We start from the raw sequence: 25,176 nt of genomic DNA on the forward strand, positions 1-25,176 counted from the left end.
CCTGAGAACAGTACAATAAGAGCCTTGTAATAATACATTAAGAAGACTCATCATTTGAGACAATGTCACATACACACCTTTTGGGCTGCCACTGGAGAGGCATGGATGAATCTTGTGGAACATGATAGTCCACCCAGGGCCTGAAGCAAAGCACAGTAACATTGAAATAAAGCAGACAGTGACTGAATTTGATTTTTAATAGAAGAAAAAAACCTTAAGAACATATAAAGCCTTCAATATGCAAATAAAAGCAATTGTGTGTTTATACCGATACAATATCAAATATAATAAATGAGTTTTATTTTGATTACAATAAACAAATAAAGCAGAGGACAAAAATTCCACTTGTCCGATCATATTGACGAATGAAATCTTGAAAGCATGAATGAAATTCCCAAAAGCTCTCATCCTACAGTACGAGTGAACAAATCTGATATAAAACATGTTATATCTGACAAGTAAGACTCTTTAATAAAATCCCTTTCTAAAAGAATATCTGTTTTGAAAGTATGACTCGAATGAACTTGAAGCTGTAATTGTAAATTTTATACACACAAATCCAACAGTAAATCTTGACATTCAGCCTGTTAACGCGACCTGTACAAATTATAGCTTCAAATAAACAATGCTCATTATTTCGTATCGAACCTCTGACCGGATAAAAACTCCCATAAATTATGCTGCAAACGTACAGCCACTATGTTTTCAGCATGGAAAGAGTGGGTGTAATGATTCATTTTCGGTTAAAAGTTGTGCAGTTCAATATAACACTATTATATTGCGATTAATTTAAGGGCCTAAATTGATACATGGAAACAAGAATGTTTTATATAAAAAAGATGTGTCATGTCAGGCCTTTTATGCTCCGTTTTGGGAAAACGCCACACTGGAATTTTGAGAATTTCGCGTCGTGAAAAACCCCATTTTGGGAAAAACATTAATCGCAAAACTGGCTCAATTAGGAAAAATAATTGCATGTTAATAGTGTTTCTTATATTTCAAAGAAGCCGTTAACTGGTAAATAATGACTATTTTGATAACATATTATTAAAATTTTACAAAATATTATGAACATGTGTGATAAGTGCAGGTTTTTTTAATCTGATTTTGGGGAAAGGGCCTGGCCTTTTTTGAGGGGAAAAAAATCGCACAAAACGCCGGATTTTGGGGAAAATAAGGAAAGTCTGAAATAATCAATTTAACATATTTTACTGTTTTTAAAACACATTAAAGACAACAGATAATTCAATTATGCAATAGTTTTCTATTTTCTACACTGGATCAGGTTAACATATATAGAAGGTTTAAAAAAAAAAAAAAAAAAAATTTTGAATTGGGATTTTTTTTTTCAATTGGGAAAAAACAACCAGATTTGCATTGGGAATGGGGCCGATATTCGGACCCGTGGCATAGGGCGGAAAAGGCCTGCAAGTTTTTAATAGGTACTCTTTAAGATTTACAGAAATACATTTTGAATCCTCTAAAAATCACTTTCATTTTTACGAAATCTTCTTTTTTACATCCAATCTAAATTAAAATTCACCCGTTGGTTGTTTGTTATGACTTAATATGAACAGTGCTCGATGCTTGCACATCGCCTTACTTTATTCATGCATGTTCAATGGGAATTCCTCCATACCACAATACACTTTGTTTATGCACTTGCTTTGAATGGCATATGTTTGTGTTTTTTCCAATACACATTATCGTAAATTTGGGTAATATTTTGTTTTGAAAATATAAATCTTAATTATACTGAATAATATGATAATGGATAGAGTTGGAACGTGTATTTATCCAGAAATCAGCACATATGGTAGAGTTTACAAAGTATTAAAATCAGGGGTGTCAAGTGTCCCAAATTTGAAGTCTGGAGTCTTAGGCCATAGGTCCCCAACAAGGATAAAGGGCAGATTCCATCTCCTGAGCCATAGCTTATTGTTCTTTTTTAGTCATTCTTGTTGCAATTTCTGGGGAGTACAATGGGAAATATTATAAATCGGAACAGCCGTAACACCACATGTGTATTTGTCATTTTATTTTAAAAAATGTATTAAAGAATTTTGAAAACAAATTAAAATTGACGAACAATACCGTATCCAAAAATTATTGTCCCAAAACATATCGAGATACGTCTATTGCAAATGAAATGAAATATTTATAATATTTGACAGCAGAAAATTAAAACCAGTAACCTAGCAAATGAGCAATCAAAATATATTTTGGTTATCATATTGTTTTTCAATTTGCTATTGCTGTGCTTGTTTTTGGTTTATATCTATAATTTAAAATTCCAACATTTTGCAGAATTGCAAGCTTTTCGGAAAGTAGAGAAGATGTTTGTCAGTTCAGTTACAGTTCAAGTTCTAGCCAGACGCTAACCAATCAGAAATCAATAAATAAAAGACCATGTAAAATCAGTACTGAGCGCAATTTTCCAAGATGCCGAGGAAACTATAACATTTGGCCTATTCTTTTCAAATGATCGCACACTCTGCCAAATTTGTCCCTACTCCCGTCCCTTAAAAAAACCTACTCAGATTTACACTGATCTCAAGACCGATCCTGGATGGCTAAACCCCGGATTTATGGAATAATCCAGACAATGCAGGGGGTTTTTTTACTAAGAAAGTGACGCCAATATTCGGCCAGGCTTTTTCCGCTCCATTTTGGGAAAACGCCACACTGGAATTTTGGGAATTTCGCGTCGTGAAAACCCCCATTTTGGGAAAAAAATTAATCGCAAAATTGGCTCAATTGGGAAAAATTATCGCATGTAAATTATTTAAAACAGTGTTTCTTATATTTCAAAGAAGCCGTTAACTGGTAAATAACGACTATTTTGATAACTTATTATTAAAATTTTACAAAATATTATGAACATGTGTGATTAGTGCAGGTTTTTTAATCTGAATTTGGGGAAAAGGCTTGGCCTTTTTGAGGTGAAAAAAATCGCGGGAAGCGCCGGATTTTGAGGAAAAAAAGGAAAGTCTTAAATAATCATTAACATATTTTACAGTTCTTAAAACAAATTCAAGGCAACAGATAATTTAATTATGCAATACTTTCTATTTTCTACACCAGATCAGGTCAACTTATATATTTAAAGGGTAAAAAAAAAAAAAAAAAAAAATTTTTTTTTTTTTTTTTTTAATTGGGAATTTTTTTTTCAATTGGGAAAAAAACAACCAGATTTGCATTGGGAATGGGGCCGAATTTCGGACCCGTGGCATAGGGCGGAAAAAGCCTGTCGGCGTCTTCCCCTACCAGAATTTTTCCCCTAAAAATACCATTTCCCCTCCAAAAATATAATTGTTCACCAAAGTATAATATTTTACCCTCAAAGAAATGTTTTTTTTCTTTTGGGAAGTCGACACTTATCCAATTTGTCCTATGTACAACGATCTCGCTCTCTCTCTCTCTCTCCCGACGAACACTCAAATCTGGGAATCCCAGTGATTCTATATATAGCTCTTAAATTACGTCATGGAAACCGGGCAACTAATCGTATTAATCATGTGACTTTTTTACTGGATTCCTGTCTTGCGCGAGAAGGGTGTTTCGTCAATTAATTACCGGAAACCAGTCGAATTTTCATCCGGGTTATGTGAAAGCCAAGATATAAACGTTAAAACAGAAAAAAGTCTCACAATTGGCGTTCATACACGAACAAAATAAAACGTTCGGACTCGAAAAATATTGAGTTGACGCATTTTTAAGAATGAATCATCAAAAACAGTTGAAACCCAGCAGGATTCGGAGGTACATGTAATCAACATCGATTAATACTGTCGGATTATTGTGAAAGTGAAAGTAGACAATCGGCAGCTGCCGCACCTTTCCCTTCCAATACTGTAGCTGATCTAGATCGTCAACCCATTCATCATGAAATTGAAATCATAATATTCTAGGTTGGCGCTAAGGAAAACAAATTAGTAGCCAAATTTCAGCACTACAATAACGACCCACATTATAACCTTATTTGCTCAATGAACGACATAATCATTATCATGAATCTATAGGTATCAACAATGACTGTATTTACTATTAAATTATCAATGAAGTCACATTTAAATAAATTATTTGTTACCTGAAATCAAATAATTTCATGTTGTTTTTTATTTTTCATTTATATTTATTTTCATGCACTGGCACAAACGGTATACAATATTAGAACTTTCAGATATGCCCCGGTCTTTGATTGGGTGGGTCTTGCTTTGCATGCGTAGAACTTGTCATTGCAGACGACAGCAATAATTTTGCCCTCTTTCTTATAACACGGGTTTTACATGGCATACCGGTATTAATGCATAGTGAATAGTTATTATCACGTGGCTGTAGAAAAACGGTGTAAATCAGTTCTACAAATAGACATGATAAAATATACACGCACTGGATTGAATTTGTTACCGCATCAAATTATTAACGGGTTTTGTTTTTTACAACTTACTCGTAAGTAATTTTACACTGCTCAACAATTGCAATTAACTTCTCATAATTAATGATTGTTTACAGTACGGTAAATAGGTGTGATGATGATGCCCGAAACCGTCTTTAAATTATGTACTGCTTTATTTACCGGTTTTATATCACGTATTAATGCTACAACTGTGATTCATTGTTAATGAACCTGGGATAAACGCTTAATCTGTGACAGACGTCAATCAAAAATAATAATCGCTATATAACTCCGCCTCCATAAACATTTTCGTAACCGATTGGATGTTAAATAGCACAGTTTGGCGACTGGAAAGTTACCCGAAAATTTCCCATGAGGAATCTGTCAGCATACACGACTGTGTTATGTGGCTTGAATATAAGATACGGGCATCCGGCTATCTCTTATCAATGGACTATCTATTACCACCTGGAGCTTTTATGGCGATTACATGTGGAAATCGGTGCCGAGTTCTCTTTAAAAGTAGGAAATATTATATACTTAAAGAGAAATATCAGGGTTTTTTTGCAATCGCCATTTTCAAAAACATTTTAAACTTTAATCGCCAGCTGAAAGATTCAATCGCCTTTGGCGATTTTGGCGATCGGAAACGCTAACATAGATATTGACATCGTTCCCCGGCCCCAGTTGAAAACATTTCCCATTATTAGATCTACACCTGCAACTTTATTTAGGACTTTGACTTTAATATCATACTTGTTCATGTGTTTAAGAACAAAAAGGCCAGAGACATGCCTCTTTTTCTTAAAAAAACCCCCTGAAGTCTGTAGGTGAGTTAGAGACATTGAAATGAACAGTTTTTATTTTTTCCCCAATTATGTCTCTTTCGCGCTCGATTTTCCCCTTTTACCCAGCGTCTTCCCCTCTTTCTAAAAAAAACCCCTGCAATTGAATTGACACCCCTGTGAAATAAAAGTGGGACTTTAACTTTATGTCTGCAACATCCAAAATTTAAGGCTTGATGGTGAGGACTTCTATCTTTTGAAAGCTATTGGAAGCTGTGCATATCAGCCCCTCAGAATCTTTCTTTCAAACAGATTTGAAGGACTAGTGCATGTGTTTGCATGATTGAAAAATTTAAGGCACTTGTCCTGCAGGATGAGTGCAGTCTATATTTTTGTCCCCTTTTACCGTAATCACTCTATGTTTTCGGACACTTAAAAATAATTAATTTTTTTCGTGTCCGAAAACTTAGATACGAAAAATATTAACAAATTACAGGTGTCCGAAAACTTAGAGTCGAAAAAGGAAGTGTCCGAAAATAGCATCAATTGTATCAACGACTACCGGTAATAGCACGCGCTTGTAAAATACCATGCCGTATAGTATAAATTACAGTTATACATGTTTGCTCTGCATTTTAAATAATTGTAAATGCTTAATTTATTTTACAGAAAGTTACTTCAAGGTTGTATCTTGACCAACGAGTTCAAAAATTAGCATGTGATGTACCGATACACGCTTGTATGAACCTGTAATTAACGCAATAAAAAAAGCAAACTATGAATTCTTTGTTTGTTCATTTCCGATAGTTGTTGTGTAACACCTTCCATTGTTCGTAAAACTTGTAATAGGGTACATCACAATTTGATATATTTAGTATTTGTCACAGTTATTTTACTGAGAAGGGGTAGTACCAATGCGGTAGATAATTGAACTGTTAATTGGCAATACCCATGATAATTGTCATAACGCTTATGCTATCGGGCGAAACCATTGTTTAATACCGGTTTACAAGGCTATATACCCAATAACGCAAATGTAATGGTCCATTGCCCTCAGGCATGCACCCACAATGTTTTATGATGTTAATCTGGTTGTAAAACCCCATGATCTAAGTGTCATTAGATATCGAAAACAGGTTCGTAATTTGGTAAAATAGCGCTGTAAAATATACTGTCCGAAACGTTAGAGACATAAATAACGGACGAAAACTCGTGTGTCCGAAAATAAAGAGTCACGAAAAATAATTATTTTTGCTAAAAAAGGGGGTGTCCGAAAACTTAGTGTCCGAAAACATAGAGCAATTACGGTAAGTGAAATAGCAATTACTTATGGAGAATGCGGGGTAGAATTGAGTAGAACTTTTTACAATAGTGAAAAATATAACACCACATTTGGCCTTGAACAAAACTAACTCTATTGAATATGCTCCAAGAAAAATGAATGTCTGATAAAGCGGATAACTGCCCAAGTGTACCACTAAGCAAGATGAAGCAATGAATTATAATGGAGGGAACAAGTCATCCTACAGGTTGGGTGCACGGGAGGGGGGGGGGTGCAAACAACTCATATCGACACATTTAACAAACTATGCACTGAGTGTAATACACGGGTTTATCACACATTATCATTAGAGTTCTTCGTCCAGCACTCATCCGAAAGCTATTCTTCTTCGTCCACCCCCACCCACTTGTAACATATACGTCTGTCTAGTCAAAGCACAGCTTAACGCTATGTTATTCCATATAGAAATCTGCGTGGTGCTTTTCAATTAAAACGAAAATGAACTTGAACAAAATCAGGTAAATCCTTTTAGACAAAACTGCAACCTTTCTTGAGTTTCTTAGCAAGTAAGCCATGGTCACCTCCAACCTGATGACGTCACAAATTATGAGGTTACATACAACACGTTTGCATAAAGACCGACGTTTGATGTTGTTGTTCAGTAATTATTAGTTTAATACAGGTCGTTCCTGCGTCTTCAAGTCACGTCATTAAGTATCGACCTTCCCATGTGATCTTTCAGGAGAATACATTTAATTTTGAGCCAAAGTAGGTCAAATTTACACCGGCTACTTCGCCAAATAGATAACTTTGATCCAAATAGACCAGTGCACGATGACCAATGAGGCCTTATAATGTGCACTGGTAGACACTTTAAAGACAATTCATGTCTGGTTGTCCTTAAAGGTAACTCCAAGGGTTTGCTGATAATTTAGCAAAGATGCTCTTTCTGCTCCTAGCGCGCTGCGCCGCCTTTATGGCCACTCTTGTCGTCACCAGCCGTTTACCCGATCCCCAGGACGGTTTCCTCAGTACGTTGAGCGGATAATCCTCGCACAACTTGAAGTTGCCCTTTTTCGGTAGGGGTATTGCCACTCATTGGGCCACTTTACCTCCCAGATCTTTTTGCATAGTGCCGTCATTGCTGAAGTCGTTGCCTCTCCTCCGTGCTTAATCAGCTAGGAATGGGACGTTGTAAGGCAAAAATAGTCATTGCATGTATTGTTTATGTTGAGGTAGTTGTTGGCAATTCTAAATCTAAAGTATCCCTTATTCTCATAGTATCGGCCCTCCTCATTGTGTCGTGACGAAAACCCCCCAAGAAGTCTTTGACAATTAATGTTTTTCAATTTTAAGAAGTTTTAATTTATTTACTTTTTATTAATGAAAATCACGACGATCATTTTCATGATTTCCGGTTTTTATTGGAAAGTAGTTAATGTTTATTACAGGGTGATAACTTAGGCCCTAGCTTTTATTGTCATGTCAACTATGAAGGCTCTTAATTATTAGTGGCAGGCGTATACATGATATGGTTATTTGACCTCGACTCATCTTCTCTGCTTTTTTCACCATCAGGTCCAGCGCTGCAGAGTACTATCTCTACTGACAGTCATAGTACAAAAGGTAACTATACCAACCTCGAGGCGTTGCTATGACGTTGTAAAGTCAGATACTGTAAAGCGCATATTGAAGTTGTCAAATTCATGTTTCAGCATTTGTTGAACCATCTCAGGTACAAAATATTTCTTCAGTGTTTGGTCTAAAAGCTTGTGGGGGACTGTTCCATAGGCATTGGCTAAGTCCAGCCACAATACCGTCTGATCTCATCTGGTTTCCTGTATGAGCGGTGTTAACACGCTGCTGCGTTCAAGACATCCTGAGATCCCTGGAACTTATCCCTTTTGCACTGAAGTATCAATATACTTGTTTGCCAACATGTACTAAGAATGCCGCGTTGCTTGAATGGACAAGAACAACTAATTTCGCTCAACATTCATAAGGGAAATAGTATTTTGGTACGAAGCAGCCCTCTGACAGTAACCAGCAGTCTGTTAACTGTCCCTTATTCTACACCATCTTGTATCCATATTCTCTCTCAAAGTCTCGGGAAATTCTTTTATACTTTGTACAAGATTCCGTTCGTATCCGCTGCTGATCTTGTTCTTGCCTTTCTTATGACATCTCTGACTTCCGGCAGCTTTGACTCGGCGGCGTCCATGACATATGTTGGTGGTTTGGAGCGTGTCGGGATCGCTCAGTTCCTGTTCTCTTTTCTCGTCAGAGTGTACACACCCTATATGATACCCCACTTCCTATCTTGGACAAACTAGCCTAATGATTTATAAATCGGCTTATTTGCCCAATATATACATTTTGACTTTTGGGCGAGTGTTAAAATGGCTCTTATGTGTTTTACTTCCCTCGGTTTGTGGTTTCAAGATCGTAGAAGTCAGCTACCGAAATGTCAGTTCCGGAAAAGGGGGTTAAACCACAATATTTCGGCAATAAATTAATTAGTAGAGATAAAAGCGCGTTAGGGTAAATACAATAATCGTGATTTATGTGATACTTTACAGTTCGCATGCGCATAAATTGTTAATTATAAGATAAAATGATAAACGTACATCAAAAATCTCGAAGATCAAGTAATAAATAACAAATTTATGAACGGTTTACCATCAATTACTTTTTTATTCCGATGTATATGATATTGAAACAAAAAATCGAGGGAAGCACAATCACCGTAGAGCTGAAAAGGCGTATTTATTAAAAAATAAATAAATATATAATGGCTTACCGGGTGAAAAAACCCGCTACTCTCTACCCAAAATCACGAAAAACGCCATTGTGTAAGTCAGTTCCAACTAACCTCACTGAAACGTAGTCAGCTCCCGCATACGCACCCCGCCCTGTATACGCTTGTTACAAAACTAGCATGATTATATTGTTTTTATTGATAATAAATTGTGTTACTTATAAGATATTGTTTCGACAAATTAATTAGTGTTTAGTTGCGACAGAATTTTATACTGTACTAGGCGACAATAGTCGGCGAAAGAAAATATATACTCTGCAAGAAACCTGTATTTATTATATATTTCAATTGCAAAACAAGTCTGCTGTCGTTCTACATAATTATACATTGATAACTCTATGTTTTATTATTTGATACAGCATATTGTTTCGATTATGTTATATCAGTTAATTCTATAATCAACAACTTTAGCTAGCTTTGGTGCAGCTAGTAAAACTTAGATGAGACAATCCGTTCCATGGGTCGGATCAGAACTTGGTGTCTTTAAGGGGCCTTTTCACGCTTTGGTAAATTGACAAAATAAAATAAAAATTGTTTAAGATTCGCACATTTTCGTTGTAGTTATGATATTTGTGACGAAACAGTAATACTGAACATTTGCCATACTCTAAAATAGCCATTATATGCATCTTATGACGATTTAAAAACCTGAACATTATAAAGCGTTGCACCGTGAAACGATTGAATAATTTGGAGAGTTCTGTTGATGTCGTTTTATTTTGTGAAACTACGAGGATTGCTTATATAAAGTATAAAATACATGACTCATTGTATGAGCACGGATGGCCGAGTGGTCTAAGTGGTAGACTTTTACTCCAGGACCCCAGGGGTCAGTGGTTCGAGCCCTGTTGAGGGTTACTTTTTTATTTTTTTTTATTTTATTGATTTTTTACTGGAGCTTTTTAGATCAAATTTTTACATTTATCAATATAAAGCATTTAATGACAAACTTCAATACATGCAAAAATCTGTAAAAGGCCCATTAAAAAGTAATCTAAAGAACGCTCTCATTTCAGGATGTATCCCAAGACCTGCCTGTCGCTAAGCGGACACCATTTCCACTACGTGGCAGCCACCTTACCAGCTTTGAATTCCCGAGGCTTACAAAATACAAAAAAAAAACAAAAAACACACACAACAGCTTGGAGGATGTCAAAAGCATTTTGTTTCATCAAGCAAGAAATAAAATTTAATTGTCGGGCTGCACTACTTTTTTATTGAAAGCAACCAATATCTGTTAAAAAGATAGTCGGCGAATATACTGACTTTTAAATACATTTGGAAAATTTACGTTTTTTAATAATTTTATTGAAAACCAAAGGTTTTACTGTCTTTTTTTCCACTTGTTAGTCGCATATCCACTGCATGAAATGTGTGTATGAAGTGCACGTTTATTCAAACCACACAATAGTGTTCGCATATAAAAAATTATACTAGGGGAGATCACACCTTATGTGTCTTCACAAGAATTATCATAAGTTTATTTCTCCGTCATTGAAATATATGGTATGTAAATATTTGATTAACACAAAGTTTTCTTTCGACACTTTCAAATCACACTTTTGGAGTCGCGTCATGCGAAAAAGGGTATTAAGGCATGTTGGCCTTTAAAATCACGCAAGGCTTCATGGTCTCATTAGGTATCTCCTGACCAGAATGCAAGATGCGCATGCTGGGCTATAGCAACCCTGGTCGCATGTAGCTCATGACGCGTGTCTTAAATAATTACATTTCGTCTCGTAAATGGAACATCTAAGCACAATACTTTTTGATAGAAAATGAAGTCAAAATGTGTAATTTATAGCAAACTGGCAAATTTCGACAGCCTACCGGTATTCAGGATTTCGGTAGCAATTCTCAGACGGGCTAACCGAGTACGGCAAACATTTGTGGTTACATAATTTAACGATTTCCCTGTTATCATGACACTACACTATTTCGGTAGTGTTTGTTTCCTCATCGTGAAAGCAATAATGTTTAAATAACGTTTATCGATGGTCTATTACGTCTTCCCTGACGATTTAGTTGACCAATCGAGCGTGACGCTCGATTGGTCATTTTCGGCTCGGGTACTACTTACATGTACCCCGGGTACTCTTAAGTATACTTACATGTACCCGGGTACGTTAAATATATTAAAACGTACCCGGTCGATATAAGATTGTTACCGAGTTGTATTCTCGCCTAAAATCCGATGTCGTAAAACGCGCTACCGATTAGCGTAAAACGATATTGTTTATTTTAAACAAACTTCTCTTTTAAAATAACTGCATCAACATGCGTTTTGAGTACGAGTTTCGATAATATAGAGGCCATTTAACAGAAAATTGACATAATTGTGAACATAATTAATTAAAAAAACGACTGATTTAGCGTCAAAATTCCCGGGTACGTTTTAGTATATTTCGTATCCGGGGTACATGTAAGTATACTTAAGAGTACCCGGGGTACATGTAAGTTGTACCCGAGCCGACAATGACCAATCGAGCTTTAGTGACCGAGTACTGACCCTGGAATTCTGCGAGATGGATTTCAACGCGTAATTCTAACTGGGCAAAAATGTGCGTCAAGGTGTCGTATGAATATGCAATGAGTAATCCGGAATTCCTTATACAATACAGCGTTACGTCCTATACGCTGTACACCGACGCAGTGTTGTGGTCAAAGTTCGGAGTGATTTCTCTTGAATCAGCCAACCAAACATTCACTTTAAACCGAAACACGTTTTATAGCTGTTTTGTGACTTTCGAACCAGCTACTGGATTAGGAAACAGTCATATTGTTGCTCCGGGGCAACCTCCGAGCAGAGATTTGACTGGAACCATTAACTGATTGTATGTGAGAGCAAGGAACGACAACTCTGCGTGGAGTCCTTCCTTATCCAGGAAGGTATCTCAAAATTTGTCCCCATCAAAAAAGTAGGCTCCAAAAGATTTCTCCCCTGGGTTACCCAAGACATAAAAAGACTAATCAGATAAAGGGACTCCCTATTTCAAAAGGTCAAAAAACACAAAGGTCAAAACCCCCACACTAGGAAATTCAGAACCATCAAACACCTCATTCAATCCTAAATAAAAAGGTCATATGAACTATACATTGAACACATCCTAGATATACAACATGCAGACACTCACTCCAACAAATTCAACACTAAAAAGCTGTATTCCATCATAAACAATGCCAAACAAGACACTCGAGGTATTTTCCCACTCAAATGTCAGACAAGCGGAAACCTTATCTCAGAAAGCCTTGGTAAAGCTAATATCCTGAACCGGCAATTCCAATCTGTCTTCTCAGGAGTCTCCCCTCTGTCCCTATCACAGCTATGCAGAAATACCCTAGGAAATTCACCCTACCCCACCATGCCCAAAATAGAAATAGACCGCAAAGGTGTCCTGAAATTACTTCAAAACCTTAAAATGGATAAGGCTGCTGGCCCAGATATGATCAGACCCATTGTCCTCAAGGAACTCCGGCATGAGATCCTTGACCTAGCGAGTGTCACTGATTTTCCAAAAATCCTTAGACTCTGGTCAACTTCCATCCGATTGGACGAAGGCAAACGTCTCTCCTCAATTTAAAAAAGGTGAAACTAGCGACCCAGCAAACTATAGGCCCATATCACTTACATGTGTCCTATGCAAACTCCTAGAACACATTATCGCATCTAGCCTATCCACACACTTTACCAAACACGGCATACTCTACGAGCTGCAACACGGGTTCCGCGAAAGGCGGTCCTGTGAGACTCAGCTTGTGGAGTTAGTGGATGACTTAGCGAAAACTCTTGCATTCGGTAAACAGACCGACCTTATCCTACTGGATTTTAGTAAAGCCTTCGACAAAGTCAATCACCTCAAATTACTTCATAAACTTAAGGAACATGGTGCTTCTGATCAGACCATATCCTGGATCCAGTCTTTCCTAATTGGCAGATCCCAATTAGTTGTAGTAGATGGTATTAAGTCTGACCAAGTCCCGGTTACCTCTGGAGTGCCTCAGGGATCTATCCTCGGCCCTCTCCTCTTCCTCCTATACATAAATGACCTCCCTTCCCTTGTTACATCCCAAGTACGCCTCTTCGCTGATGACACTGCCATCTATCTTACAGTGACATCCGAGGCGGACTGCCAAAGGTTACAAGACGATCTCCGTAAACTAGAGAAATGGGAAGAGCTATGGGACATGGAGTTTAACCCTGGCAAGTGCCAGGTTCTCCATGTCACACGGAATCGTAAGCCCATTGCGTACCAATACAAGCTCCATGGTCAAATCCTATCCCCAGTTAAGGACGCAAAATACCTTGGTGTTGACATTTGCCATGATTTAAATTGGAACACACATATCTCCAGGATCACAACAAATGCAAACAAAACATTAGGTTTCCTCAAACGTAACATCAAGACAAAACATGAAAAGGTCAAATCACTATCATATCAAACACTAGTACGTCCGCAACTTGAATATGCTTTCCCCGTATGGTCACCACACACTCAGGTCAACAAGCACAACATAGAAATGATTCAGCGGCGAGCAGTCAGATGGGTCAAAAATGACTACTCCCATTACACCAGTGTCACACGTCTGCAAAATACACCCAACTGGCGCACCCTCGAGAACAGACTCATAGATGCCAAACTTGTCCTTTTCTACAAAGTCTACCAGCATCTTGTGGCCAAATCCCTCCCATCTTATCTTGAAGCCCCAACCATGTTAACAGACAAATGCATCCCCTCAGTCTCCGTCAAGTCCACACATGTTATGATTATTTTAAGTACTCTGTCTTCCCCCCACACCACAGTCCTGTGGAACAGGTTACCCCACCTCGTCGCAAAGCTGCCTGATCTTGAGAGCTTCAAGCAGGCAGTAGCCAAACTTAGCCACTAAACCCATGGAAATTGTTTTTATCCATTTTTATCCCTTGTATACTATATGACTTTTAAATCTTCAAATCACCTAACAACACTATCCTAATTGTACAAATTCTTACTTTGCTGAAAGATATCTTTCTCAACTTTACTCTTTTACTTTACTAACAGCCAACGCGCACCCTGCCCATAATGCTCGCGAGAGGCGTAAGGCAGTACTATGAGACAGACAGACAGACAGACAGACAGACAGACAGACAGACAGACAGACAGACAGACAGACAGACAGACAGACAGACAGACAGACAGACAGACAGACAGACAGACAGACAGACAGACAGACAGACAGACAGACAGACATACCAGATCAGACCAGACCAGACAGACAGACAGACAGACAGACAGACAGACAGACAGACAGACAGACAGACAGACAGACAGACAGACAGACAGACAGACAGACAGACAGAGATGGCGCCGTGGATGCATTACTACCTGATTATTATAGTTACGTGTAACCCAACGCTATTATTCGGAATCGTTTTCTGTAGCGCCATCACACGGAAAGCGTGGGGACAAAATCATTCACTGAATATCTTATAAATTTGTTTATTCACTTTATTTCTGCAATAATATGCCACCAAGAAAATCTCGTGGAAGGGTAATGTTTATGTGTTATAAAAATATAGTATGAATCTGTAACTAAAACTTTGTATTTCTTGTATTATGTGAAGAACACTTTCGGCATGGTCTGTTCCGTGTTCGTTCCAAAACTATCTCGCACGAAACATCATCTAGTCAATGCTAGTTAAATTCAGCTATATATGTCCTAAGGTTATAACGTGGATTGTGCCTTTTAAAGGGACCGTCAACCACGAATGACGAAAAAAGAATAGCATGTTTGAGAAATCTGAAATTTCGACTCGCAGAAAATTGCAAGCTTGAAATTTTTCAACTCCCTATCCTTAAATCTCGCTCGGAGTTTGCGAGCTAAGTTTCGGTCCCTATCAAAAATGTATACTTTTATGGATAACAAGTTGAAAAATATAAAGCTTGCAATTTTCTGCGAGCCGAAATTTTAGATTTCTCAAACCTGTTTTTCCATAAATCCTTTATGTATTGAGAGATAATTACTTTCTATAATCACGACTCCCATTTTTAAAATCTTGCTTAAATTAAACGATTTAAAAGAATTGCATCAACACATTCTGCCGCCATTGTTCTTGTAGGTGTTGTAAGATTCAAGGGAAGCTACTCTGGTAAGAGCTATGGTTCGCTAGGCACTTGCGGATAATAAGCGTCTCGGTGATCGCGACTTTCTAAAAATCTTTCCGTCTGCACGATCAAAAACGTTGATCAATCATGGACACATTTCTGAAGAGGCTGGCGTCCATGGACGCTGAGACAGCAAAGAAACTTAAAGCTCCAAAAAGTACGGAGAAAGCCACACTGACAGCAGCTCTCAAAACAGTTAAAAAATGGATGACTGAATTTAACATCAATCTAGATTATGTTGTTGACAGCGACAACGTAGTCAGACAAGTATCACTGTTTTGTTTCAATGATTATGCTTTTTTAAGTAGCAAACACAGCGATTTTCCTCCTTCTTTATAAAGTACCGGTAAACGGTACTTTCCCAATCGAACGAAAATTCCCAAATTCCCAAAATGGTACTTTCCCAATCGAGCGAAAATTCCCAAATTCCCAATCGGCATCTGGAAAAATCCCAATCAGCGTCCGAATTTTTTCTCAAAACGATAGAAAGTTTCGTAAAAAACCAACTTTCGGCGAGCGAACAAAGAAAATCGTATAGTTGTGTGTAACCATGCGCTCGATTAATTTCGGGTTTTATTATTCAGCGCATTCAATCAATAGAGTTGTTACTGTTTCCGGTTCTTTTGCCAGGCAGCCAGCGTACTGTTTTACGTCGGTTTGTAACCTTATCGTAGTTTGAAATGAGTCATAATAGCAAATATTATGCCAAAAAACCAATTGGAACCATCTATCACAGGACACATTGACAGCAATAATGATGCTGTGCAGGGAGGGATGCAAGCAACTGAGTGATGATCAAACATCAAAGATTGTTGAAATTTTCACAAAAATGAAAGAGAGAGACATTGCTTTAAAAGAGATTAAAACAACTAGTAATTGATTTGGTGTGTTCTTTATAATATTTTGTTATTTATATAAACTTTATAACTTAATGGTCATTAAGGCATGCCTGCAAATGATTATTTAAATGGGTATGTTCAATTAAGTATGAACTGTATGATGTATTCAATAAGACCCAAACTTCACGACGCGATTTTCCCAATTTCAGGATTTCACGACTCGATTTTTCCCAATTTTTAGGATTTCACGACTCAATTTTTCCCAATCAGACCGGTACGGGTACTTTTCCCAATTGGACAAGGAAAATCGCTGAAACATATAATGCACAAGTTTAAGCAATACTGTACAAGAAATATATTGTTTTGAATAAAAAATATATAAAATCCCGAATTGGGAGTAAGTTTTTCATTATGCAAGTGAAAAAAAAATCAACTTGCAGAAAAATGCAAGTGCCTTTATAGGTTAAATTCGGTCCCAGCTCACATGCATGATTTTAACATCTGCACCATTTCCGGGTGATAAAAATCATAATATGTCTCATTACATAAATTCATACAGTAACAAGCTTTAAATAAACAATTACTATGTGAAATTATAGATGTTCTCATCAAACAAACAGAATTAAACAATATTAATGAATCGCGTAATAAAAACATAACAGACTCACAGGTATTGGCGACATCGATAACTGATGACAAGTCAAAGGGAATTTAACATGTTTAACTTAAACAAGATTCAGTGCAAAATGCAGCCATTTCACCACGTCAAAGTAGGCCTTGAGAAACAAAGTTTCGCCTCTTTATTATATTGACAAGCACTTTATAATTCATCATTACAATGTAGTATAAATTGAGTGTCAAATATACTTAATTATAAAAAAACAATGAATACAGTGCAAACATGTACGAATGTAGTAATTATAGAGTAGGTAAAAAATCCTCCATAAAAAGTATACGGCGCTATAATTCCCCCTCATGAGTGATGTGGGTAGCTTTCCCTGATGGCCAGAGAGGGCTTTGGGTACTGCAAACAGAATTGATCTGGATAATTGTGCCAATATTGCCAGGAAACAACCTAACCTATCATCAAATTGATAAATGAGACAACATGCGTTTTCAAACTTAATCTAATACCTAGCCAGAACAGTGAGTTGTGGTGGCTGAAATAATGCACCGATAGGAAAATTTCAAGCACCTGCAGACATTCCCAAAAGTAGGAACACAAGACATCGGATCCTTTGATCTGAGATAAGTTGCAGGACCAGACTGCATGGGATTCATAGGAGTGTTTATTGTTTTTATAAGCCGTTGTATTTGTCTTGATAACCAGTTCTGACCTGTGCTAATGTACATTGCATATCAATTTTTCAGTGCACTAGAGTATGAAGTATTGGTTCCCAGTCTACAGTTCAACCTTTAACCACTCAGATACACATTTTGACCTTTTTGTAGTCCCTTAGAAAATCTGATTAAATTGAAGACCTTTCTTCATAGATTCAAGTTTTAAATGCTTTATTTACAACCTTAATACACTGATGAGCAGCAAGTCTTCGGATTGGGAAATTGGTGTTTATGATGTTGCTGACAAATAGTTAAAAATTGATAACTAAGTGTTGTCAATAATATTTTTCCTTAGGTTCAGCGATTGAGCTGCACAGGGAAATTAACCAAATGTTGCATTTTATTAACACAAGTATAAAAAATTAATTTGAAACCTTCCATTGAGATTTTTCAGACAGCAATTGGGAAATTTTTAGTATCTTTCCCATTGGGCAAGTGTCGTTTTCCGGTAGTTAAAAAGAAGAAAACATATTGCTGGATTAAGCCTTTAACATTATGCACTCATAGTAAACAGGTGAAAATTCCACTGGCCAGATTATTTCTTAATTCCTACAAGTATAAACTTAATTTAATAAGACAAGTCTGTCAGGTGAAATAATTGATGCAAACTTATTTGTTTTTTAGGGTAAGGGTCGAGGGAAAAAGAAGGCAGAAGAGACACACGAGGAAGTAGATAAAACTGATGAGGTACATTTCTTACAATGCTTAATACTTTTGTATGAGATGACCATGGAACATGTCATCGTACATTTCTTACACTGCTTACTTTTGTATTAGATTACTATAGAAAATGTCATCATGTGAGTATTGTAATATGTTGTTATAAGATTTTCCAGCTTAAAAGGAAGTTATTTTACATAGTAGAAATAAATGCTTGTTTTACATATGCAAAAGAACATAATTCAGGGTTTTTTCTAGCCATTTTGGGAAAAGGAGTCTGGTTAAATTGGGATTGTTTTAATTGGTAAAAGTGGCAAATTTGGGATTTATTTATCAACAAAAAGGACTAAATAAAAGTTATATATTTTGTAGGATGTTTAAATAAAAAGTTGAGATCTAGAGTTAAGAAATCATAAGTCATAAGAGGCTTCGTTCTAAAAAAAAAAAAAAAAAAAATTTTTTTTTTTTTGGAAATTGGTTTTTTGGGGAAGTTTTGGTCAGCTTTTTGGGGAAAAACATAGATTTTTGCAATTAGGAAGCAGCCGAAAATCGGCTGTAATTTTTAGCAAAAAAAAAAATCACTGTAATTATTAGCGAGGCTGTTTTCAGAGAAAACCCATGCTATTGTCATAGCCAGCTCGAGTGCCATAGGTGTCATGCTAAAACCTTAACATTGGCTCTAAAATCAAAGTGCTTCCACCTACAAGTTTGAAACTTCATATGTAGATGCACCTTGATGAGTTCTACACGCCACACCCATTTTTGGGTCACTAGGTCAAAGGTCAAGGTCACCGTGACCTCTAATATCAAACTTTAACATAGGATTTAAAATCAAAGTGCTTCCACCTACAACTTTGAAACTTCATATGTAGTTGCACCTTGATGAGTTCTACATGCCACACCCATTTTTGGGTCACTAGGTCAAAGGTCAAGGTCACTGTGACCTCTAAAATAAAACTTTAACGAAAACCTTTACATTGCCTCTAAAATCAAAGTGCTTCCACCTACAACTTTGAAACTTCATATGTAGATGCACCTTGATGAGTTCTACACGCCACACCCATTTTGGGTCACTAGGTCAAAGGTCAAGTTAACTGTGACCTCTAAAAAAAAACTCTGACAAGCTTTCGCAGCCGAGCGTGGCACCCGTTATGCGGTGCTCTTGTTTTTTAAATAGCTATTCTTATATGTTCTATTTATAACAGACCTAGAATTCAATGCATACTTTCCATTTGGTCACCTTAAATGCACCTCATTTTCTATGCAGGCCTTTTCCTGGTCATTTTGGGAAAATGTAATTTCTCAGGATTCTATAAGATTTTAGCATGTGAAGTCCACTGATTTGAGAAAAACTTATTCAATATAACTCTTAATAATTATTCAAATTTTAAGAACAAAATCAGGATTCATATTAATTATAGTTAAATACTTTGTAGCGCTTCCACTAGCTTAACAAAATTGGAAGTCCTGACTTTCAAGCCTTAAATTTTGGACGTCCCAGTGATAAGGTTGGAAGTCCCATTTTATTTCAGTATTTTGGTATAACCTACCGTATGTTTTGATCGCTGGATGCATACATGATGGAACTCTATCCATTTCCCGATAATCATGTGTAATTACGATTTCTATTTTTGGATGCTAAAATATGGACAATATTGACGACGAATGTGTTTAAGAATTGCATAAACACAGACGTCTGTTATTTAAAGTAAGTACATATAGATAAATTTATTATAAATGAATTGTTGCTCCCTGAACCCTGATTGGCTGATGTGACTTGAAAGGTTTTTGATTGACTGCTGGAAAAATCTTTATTGGCCACTTGCTGAAAAATTTATGCCAAACAGAAGCTCGTAGGCAAGATTAAGTGTTGAGATTTATACATGCTATGTATTAGAAAACAGCGTACAAGCGGATTATCAGACATCAGAGGGACTTCCGACAGTTGTAAACTGGGTGTTTTCCAGTGTAATTTACGACCGGACGTTCGCTAACAGAGGCGCTGCTTTGAAATAAATTTGAGATGTATTAATTATCAGACCACTTATTTTTTTCTTAAAAACACACACACACACAAAAAGCCTTCTTTAATATTGGGATTTTTTTTCAATTTGGATATATGTTTTTAATACCGCTTTGGGAATTGGTCTGTTTAATTGACCCCTTGATTCACCAGGAAAAGGCCTGGTATGTAAAACCCTGCTTTGAAAAGCCTTTTACTGTTTTAATGCTTGCTTTGTGGTTTCTTTTGCTGCATCATGTGCGATGTTTGTGTTTGTGTTGTTTATTAGAGCCAAGATGACTCAACTGTTGATGACTCCCAGACATCAGAAAATGATACATCTGTTAATGCATCCAATGAAGTAAGTCAGATTGTCCAATTTGGAACTCTTGCTGTGTCAGTTTGGTTGGTAAGAAACCCCAGGTAACACAGTTAAGGGGGGTAATCAGGAATCAAATTGAGGGCCATCTGTTCTTAGACACAAATTTGTCAGAAGATTTTCTCCTACACTTTTCAACATACAATATTCAAACTGGAATTTCTACTGTATGAAGTTGTGCATGTGAAATTTAATTGTCCATTTAAACAAATGTTACATGCTTCTCTATATGAAAATCAACATCATAGGAAGTCAGTTGCAACATTTACCTGTGCAGGGCTTGTGCTTATTTCGATTGCTGTGATTTCCAAGCTCTTCATTGCTTTGACTGTAATGCAACATACTGTAATCAAACAGCATGAATAATCACTTGTATTGGAGCCAAGATCTGAGAAAGATGGGGCTTAATACATATGTATAAAGTGTTGTCCCAGATAGGCCTGTGTAGACTTAACAAGCTAATCAGGCATGACACTTTCTTCTTAACAACAATCTAGTGTAGGCAGAAAATGTAATCCCAGATTAGCTTGTTAAGTCTTCATAGGCTAATCTGGGACAACAGTTTAGGCGCATGCATTAAGTCCTGTTTTTCCAGAGTGCAGCTCATTCATGTTTCTTGTTTTTTAGCTCATCTATTTTTTGAAAAAAAATTTTGGGCTATTGTCATCACCTTGGCGTCGGCGTCCGGTTAAGTTTTGCGTTTAGGTCCACTTTTCTCAGAAAGTATCAATGCTATTGCATTCAAACTTGGTACACTTACTTACTATCATGAGGGGACTGGGCAGGCAAAGTTAGATAACTCTGGCATGCATTTTGACAGAATTATATGCCCTTTTTATACTTAGAAAATTGAAAATTTTGGTTAAGTTTTGTGTTAAGTTCCATTTTATTCCTTAAGTATCAAAGCTATTGCTTTCATACTTGCAACACTTACTAACTATCATAAGGAGGCTGTGCAGGCAAAGTTATGTAACTCTGAGTGGCATTTTGACAGAATTATGTGCCCTTTTTATACTTAGAAAATTGAAAATTTGGTTAAGTTTTGTGTTTAGGTCCACTATTCCTAAAGTATCAAAGCTATTGCTTTCATACTTGCAACATTTACTAACTATCATAAGGGGACTGTGCAGGCAAAGTTATGTAACTCTTACTGACATTTTGACGGAATTATGGGCCCTTTATACTTAGAAAATTTAAAATTTGGTTAAGTTTTGTGTTTTGGTCCACTTTACCCCTAAAGTATCATAGATACATGTATTGCTGTCATACTTGGGACACTCACAAACTATCATAAGGGGACAGTAAAGGACAAGTTGCATAACTCTGGTTGTCATTTTTACAGAATTTTGGCCCTTTTTTGACTTAGTAACTTTGTATATATGGTTAAATTTTGTGGATCTTGACTTAGTAACTTTGAATATATGGTTAAATTTTGTGTTTAGATCCACTTTACTTCTAAAGTATCAAGACTATTGCTTTCAAACTTCAAATTCTTTCATGCTATCATGAGGGTACTGTACCTGGCAAGTCGAATTTTACCTTGACCTTTGAATGACCTCGACTCTCAAGGTCAAATTATTAAATTTTGCTAAAATTTCCATAACTTCTTTATTTATGATTAGATTAGATTGCTTCTTTGACAAAACAACTCTTACCTGACATACCACAATAGACTCCACCCAAACCATCCCCCATGCCCCTCCCCCCCCCCCCCTCCACAATTTTTTTTTTTTTTTTTTAAAGATCATCTAATAAATGACCACCACACCCAATCTCCACGCAGAGTTGTCGTTCCTTGCTCTCACATACAACTCTGCGAAAGGCTCAGCCCTCCATTTTGTCTATAAAATAGATAAAACCAAACAAACGCATTCAACGTATATTTGATTGGATATTTAAGATTGCATGCATTAAATTAAGAAATATGACTTTTAAATGTACAATAAATTGTGCAAAAACTTGCGAGTTTTAATGCAACTCTTTGGAACTAATTTATTGCCCATTTACGCAGATGGAATCATTCCACGCACTTCACAAATGTAAACAATTGAACATATTTTTTTGAGTGACGTTAGGAATTGCTTCGACATGTGTATGTATGTTGGTTTCTTAACATAAAAAAACCATATCAATATTATAATGAGAATTAAGACTGATATAAGATATCATGGTATGAGATGGTTTTCTTTAATGCAGTGAATGCAATGTAACCGTCACAAATATTAATTTTTATTATTTTATTTTTGAAATACTGTCAAGATTCCCCCCCCCCCCTCCTCCCATTTTTTTAGCATTTTTAGCTCACCTGACATGGTGAGCTTATGTGACCGTGTGATGTCCATTGTGTGTGCGTGCGTTCGTCCGTCAACAATTTGTGTAGACAGTAGAGGTCGCAGTTTTCATCCAAACTTCATGAAATTTGGTCAGAATGTTTATCTTGATGAAATTAGGGTTGGGATTGTATTTGGGTCATCTGGGGTCAAAAACTAAGTCACAGGTCAAAAGCTAGGTCACATAATAGGTCAAATAATAGAAAAACCTTGTGTAGACAATAGAGGTCGCAGTTTTCATCCAATCTTTATGAAATTTGGTCAAAATGTTTATCTTGATGAAATCTGGGTTGGAATTGTATTTGGGTCATCTGGGGTCAAAAACTTGGTAACTAGGTCAAATAATTGAAAAATCATCAACAATTTGTTTGTGTAGACAGTAGAGGTCACGGTTTTCATAATCTTTATGAAATTTGGTCAGAATGTTTATCTTGATGAAATCTGGGTTGGGATTGTATTTGGGTCATCTGGGGTCAAAAACTAGGTCAAATAATAGAAAAACCTTGTGTAGACAATAGAGGCGCAGTTTTCATCCAATCTTTATTAAATTTGGTCAGAATGTTTATCTTGATTAAATCTGGGTTGGGATTGTATTTGGGTCATCTGAGGTCAAAAGCTAGGTCACTAGGTCAAATAATAGAAAAACCGTCAACAATTTGTTTGTGTAGACAGTAGAGGACACAGTTTTCATCCAATCTTTATGAAATTTGGTCAGAATGTTTAACTTGATGAAATCTGGGTTGGGATTGTATTTGGGTCATCTGGGGTCAAAAACTAGGTCACAAGGTCAAAAACTAGGTCACTAGGTGAAATAATAGAAAAACCTTGTATAGACAATATAGGTCGCAGTTTTCATCCAATCTTTATTAAATTTGGTCAGAATGTTTATCTTGATGAAATCTGGGTTGGGATTGTATTTGGGTCATCTTGGGTCAAAAACTTGGTCACTAGGTCAAATAATAGAAAAACCGTGTGTAGACAATAGAGGTCACAGTTTTCATCCAATCTTCATGAAATTTGGTCAGAATGTTTGTCTTGATGAAATCTGGGTTGGGATTGTATTTGGGTCACCTGGGGTCAAAAACTAGGTCAATAGGTCAAATATTAGAAAAACCTTGTGTAGACAATAGAGGTCACAGTTTTCATCTAATCTTTATGAATTTGGTCAGAATGTTTATCTTGATGAAATCTGGGTTGGGATTGTATTTGGTTAGTCAGGTGAGCGATTCAGTTTAGCATTTGTGGAAGATTATGTAATAAATTACCACACCCCCACACTATACACCCTCTCCACTCATTTGTGATTGAAATTGAGATAGGTCCCTTCACCTTTAAAAAGAAAAATAGATGAGCGGTCTGCACCCGCAAGGCAGTGCTCTTGTTTAGTTGAGTCTCCCACCTGTACCTATTTGTTTTCCGACATTTAAGTTTTTAGTGCACCATGTCTAAGCTGATGTTCAGTTGATTACTATGTGTTATACTTTGAAACTCTGGAACCTATACTGCTTACTTTTGTGCTTTCTCCTCAGTCTATTGATGCTGTGTATCAGGAGCTAATTCCAGATCCTTCCATATACTTTCCCTACACTTGTGGTTTCTCATCAGGAAAGCTATGAGCCTTGTTCTCGGAAAACTTGTCTTAATGCATTTGTATAAAGAGTCTTACTAAGTTACCCTGTGCAGTCCACAAAGGGACTACACTTTACTTTTATAGAATTTTAGAATTTTCGTTTCAAGGAATTCTTCATGGTGAAAATCCAGTTAGGGCGGAGAGTGTCTTTCCAGTTTAGCCAGTGCGGACTGCACAGTCTTATACAGGACGACACTTAATGCAGATGCAGCAAGCTCATTTTTCCCAGAACAAGGCTTATTTAGTCTGCTGTTGTACACTTATGTCTGTTTTCCAGGAGGAGCCTACAAGTACAGAGGACAGTCGGGATACTGCAGAGAAAATGGATGACGATTCAGCCAATGGTTTGTAATGCCTGCTTTTTTGTGTGCAAATCTGTAGTTGGAAATGTCATCTGAGATTTGGATTATTGAGTTAGGTGTGAGATCTCCTTGAAGAAATTTCAAGCTTTTAAATTGGAAATACATTGCTATGTAAGAGCATAAAGAATATTGCTTCAGGTTGACTCGATGTGCAATTTAATGAACAAATTGCATCATACAGTACAGGCAACGTGTACTTTGACAAA

General features: G+C 36.7%; 2 protein-coding genes across 4 annotated transcripts in view; one reads left to right on the plus strand and one right to left on the minus strand.

The window, feature by feature from the left end:
* Positions 1 to 7,102, minus strand: part of LOC127868552 (aconitate hydratase, mitochondrial-like) — a 35,013-nt gene extending 27,911 nt beyond the window's left edge. The window contains exons 1-2 of one of the 2 annotated variants that reach the window (XM_052410409.1): positions 7,012 to 7,102; positions 78 to 140 (exon numbers count right to left, since the gene is read on the minus strand). In XM_052410409.1, the coding sequence (XP_052266369.1) occupies positions 78 to 140; positions 7,012 to 7,041 (93 nt within the window). In that variant the 5' untranslated portion in view covers positions 7,042 to 7,102. The remainder of the gene's footprint in view (positions 1 to 77; positions 141 to 7,011) is intronic. The other variant, XM_052410408.1, reaches the window with a different exon arrangement.
* A 7,568-nt stretch (positions 7,103 to 14,670) lies between these two features.
* The window catches only part of LOC127868559 (nucleolin-like), a 33,849-nt gene continuing 23,343 nt past the window's right edge, over positions 14,671 to 25,176 (plus strand). Inside the window, exons 1-4 of one of the 2 annotated variants that reach the window (XM_052410428.1) lie at positions 14,671 to 14,813; positions 18,232 to 18,294; positions 20,559 to 20,630; positions 24,886 to 24,952. In XM_052410428.1, the coding sequence (XP_052266388.1) occupies positions 14,787 to 14,813; positions 18,232 to 18,294; positions 20,559 to 20,630; positions 24,886 to 24,952 (229 nt within the window). In that variant the 5' untranslated portion in view covers positions 14,671 to 14,786. The remainder of the gene's footprint in view (positions 14,814 to 18,231; positions 18,295 to 20,558; positions 20,631 to 24,885; positions 24,953 to 25,176) is intronic. The other variant, XM_052410429.1, reaches the window with a different exon arrangement.

This window comes from Dreissena polymorpha, chromosome 2, assembly GCF_020536995.1.
Source record: "Dreissena polymorpha isolate Duluth1 chromosome 2, UMN_Dpol_1.0, whole genome shotgun sequence".
Classification (NCBI taxonomy): Eukaryota; Metazoa; Mollusca; class Bivalvia; order Myida; family Dreissenidae; genus Dreissena; species Dreissena polymorpha.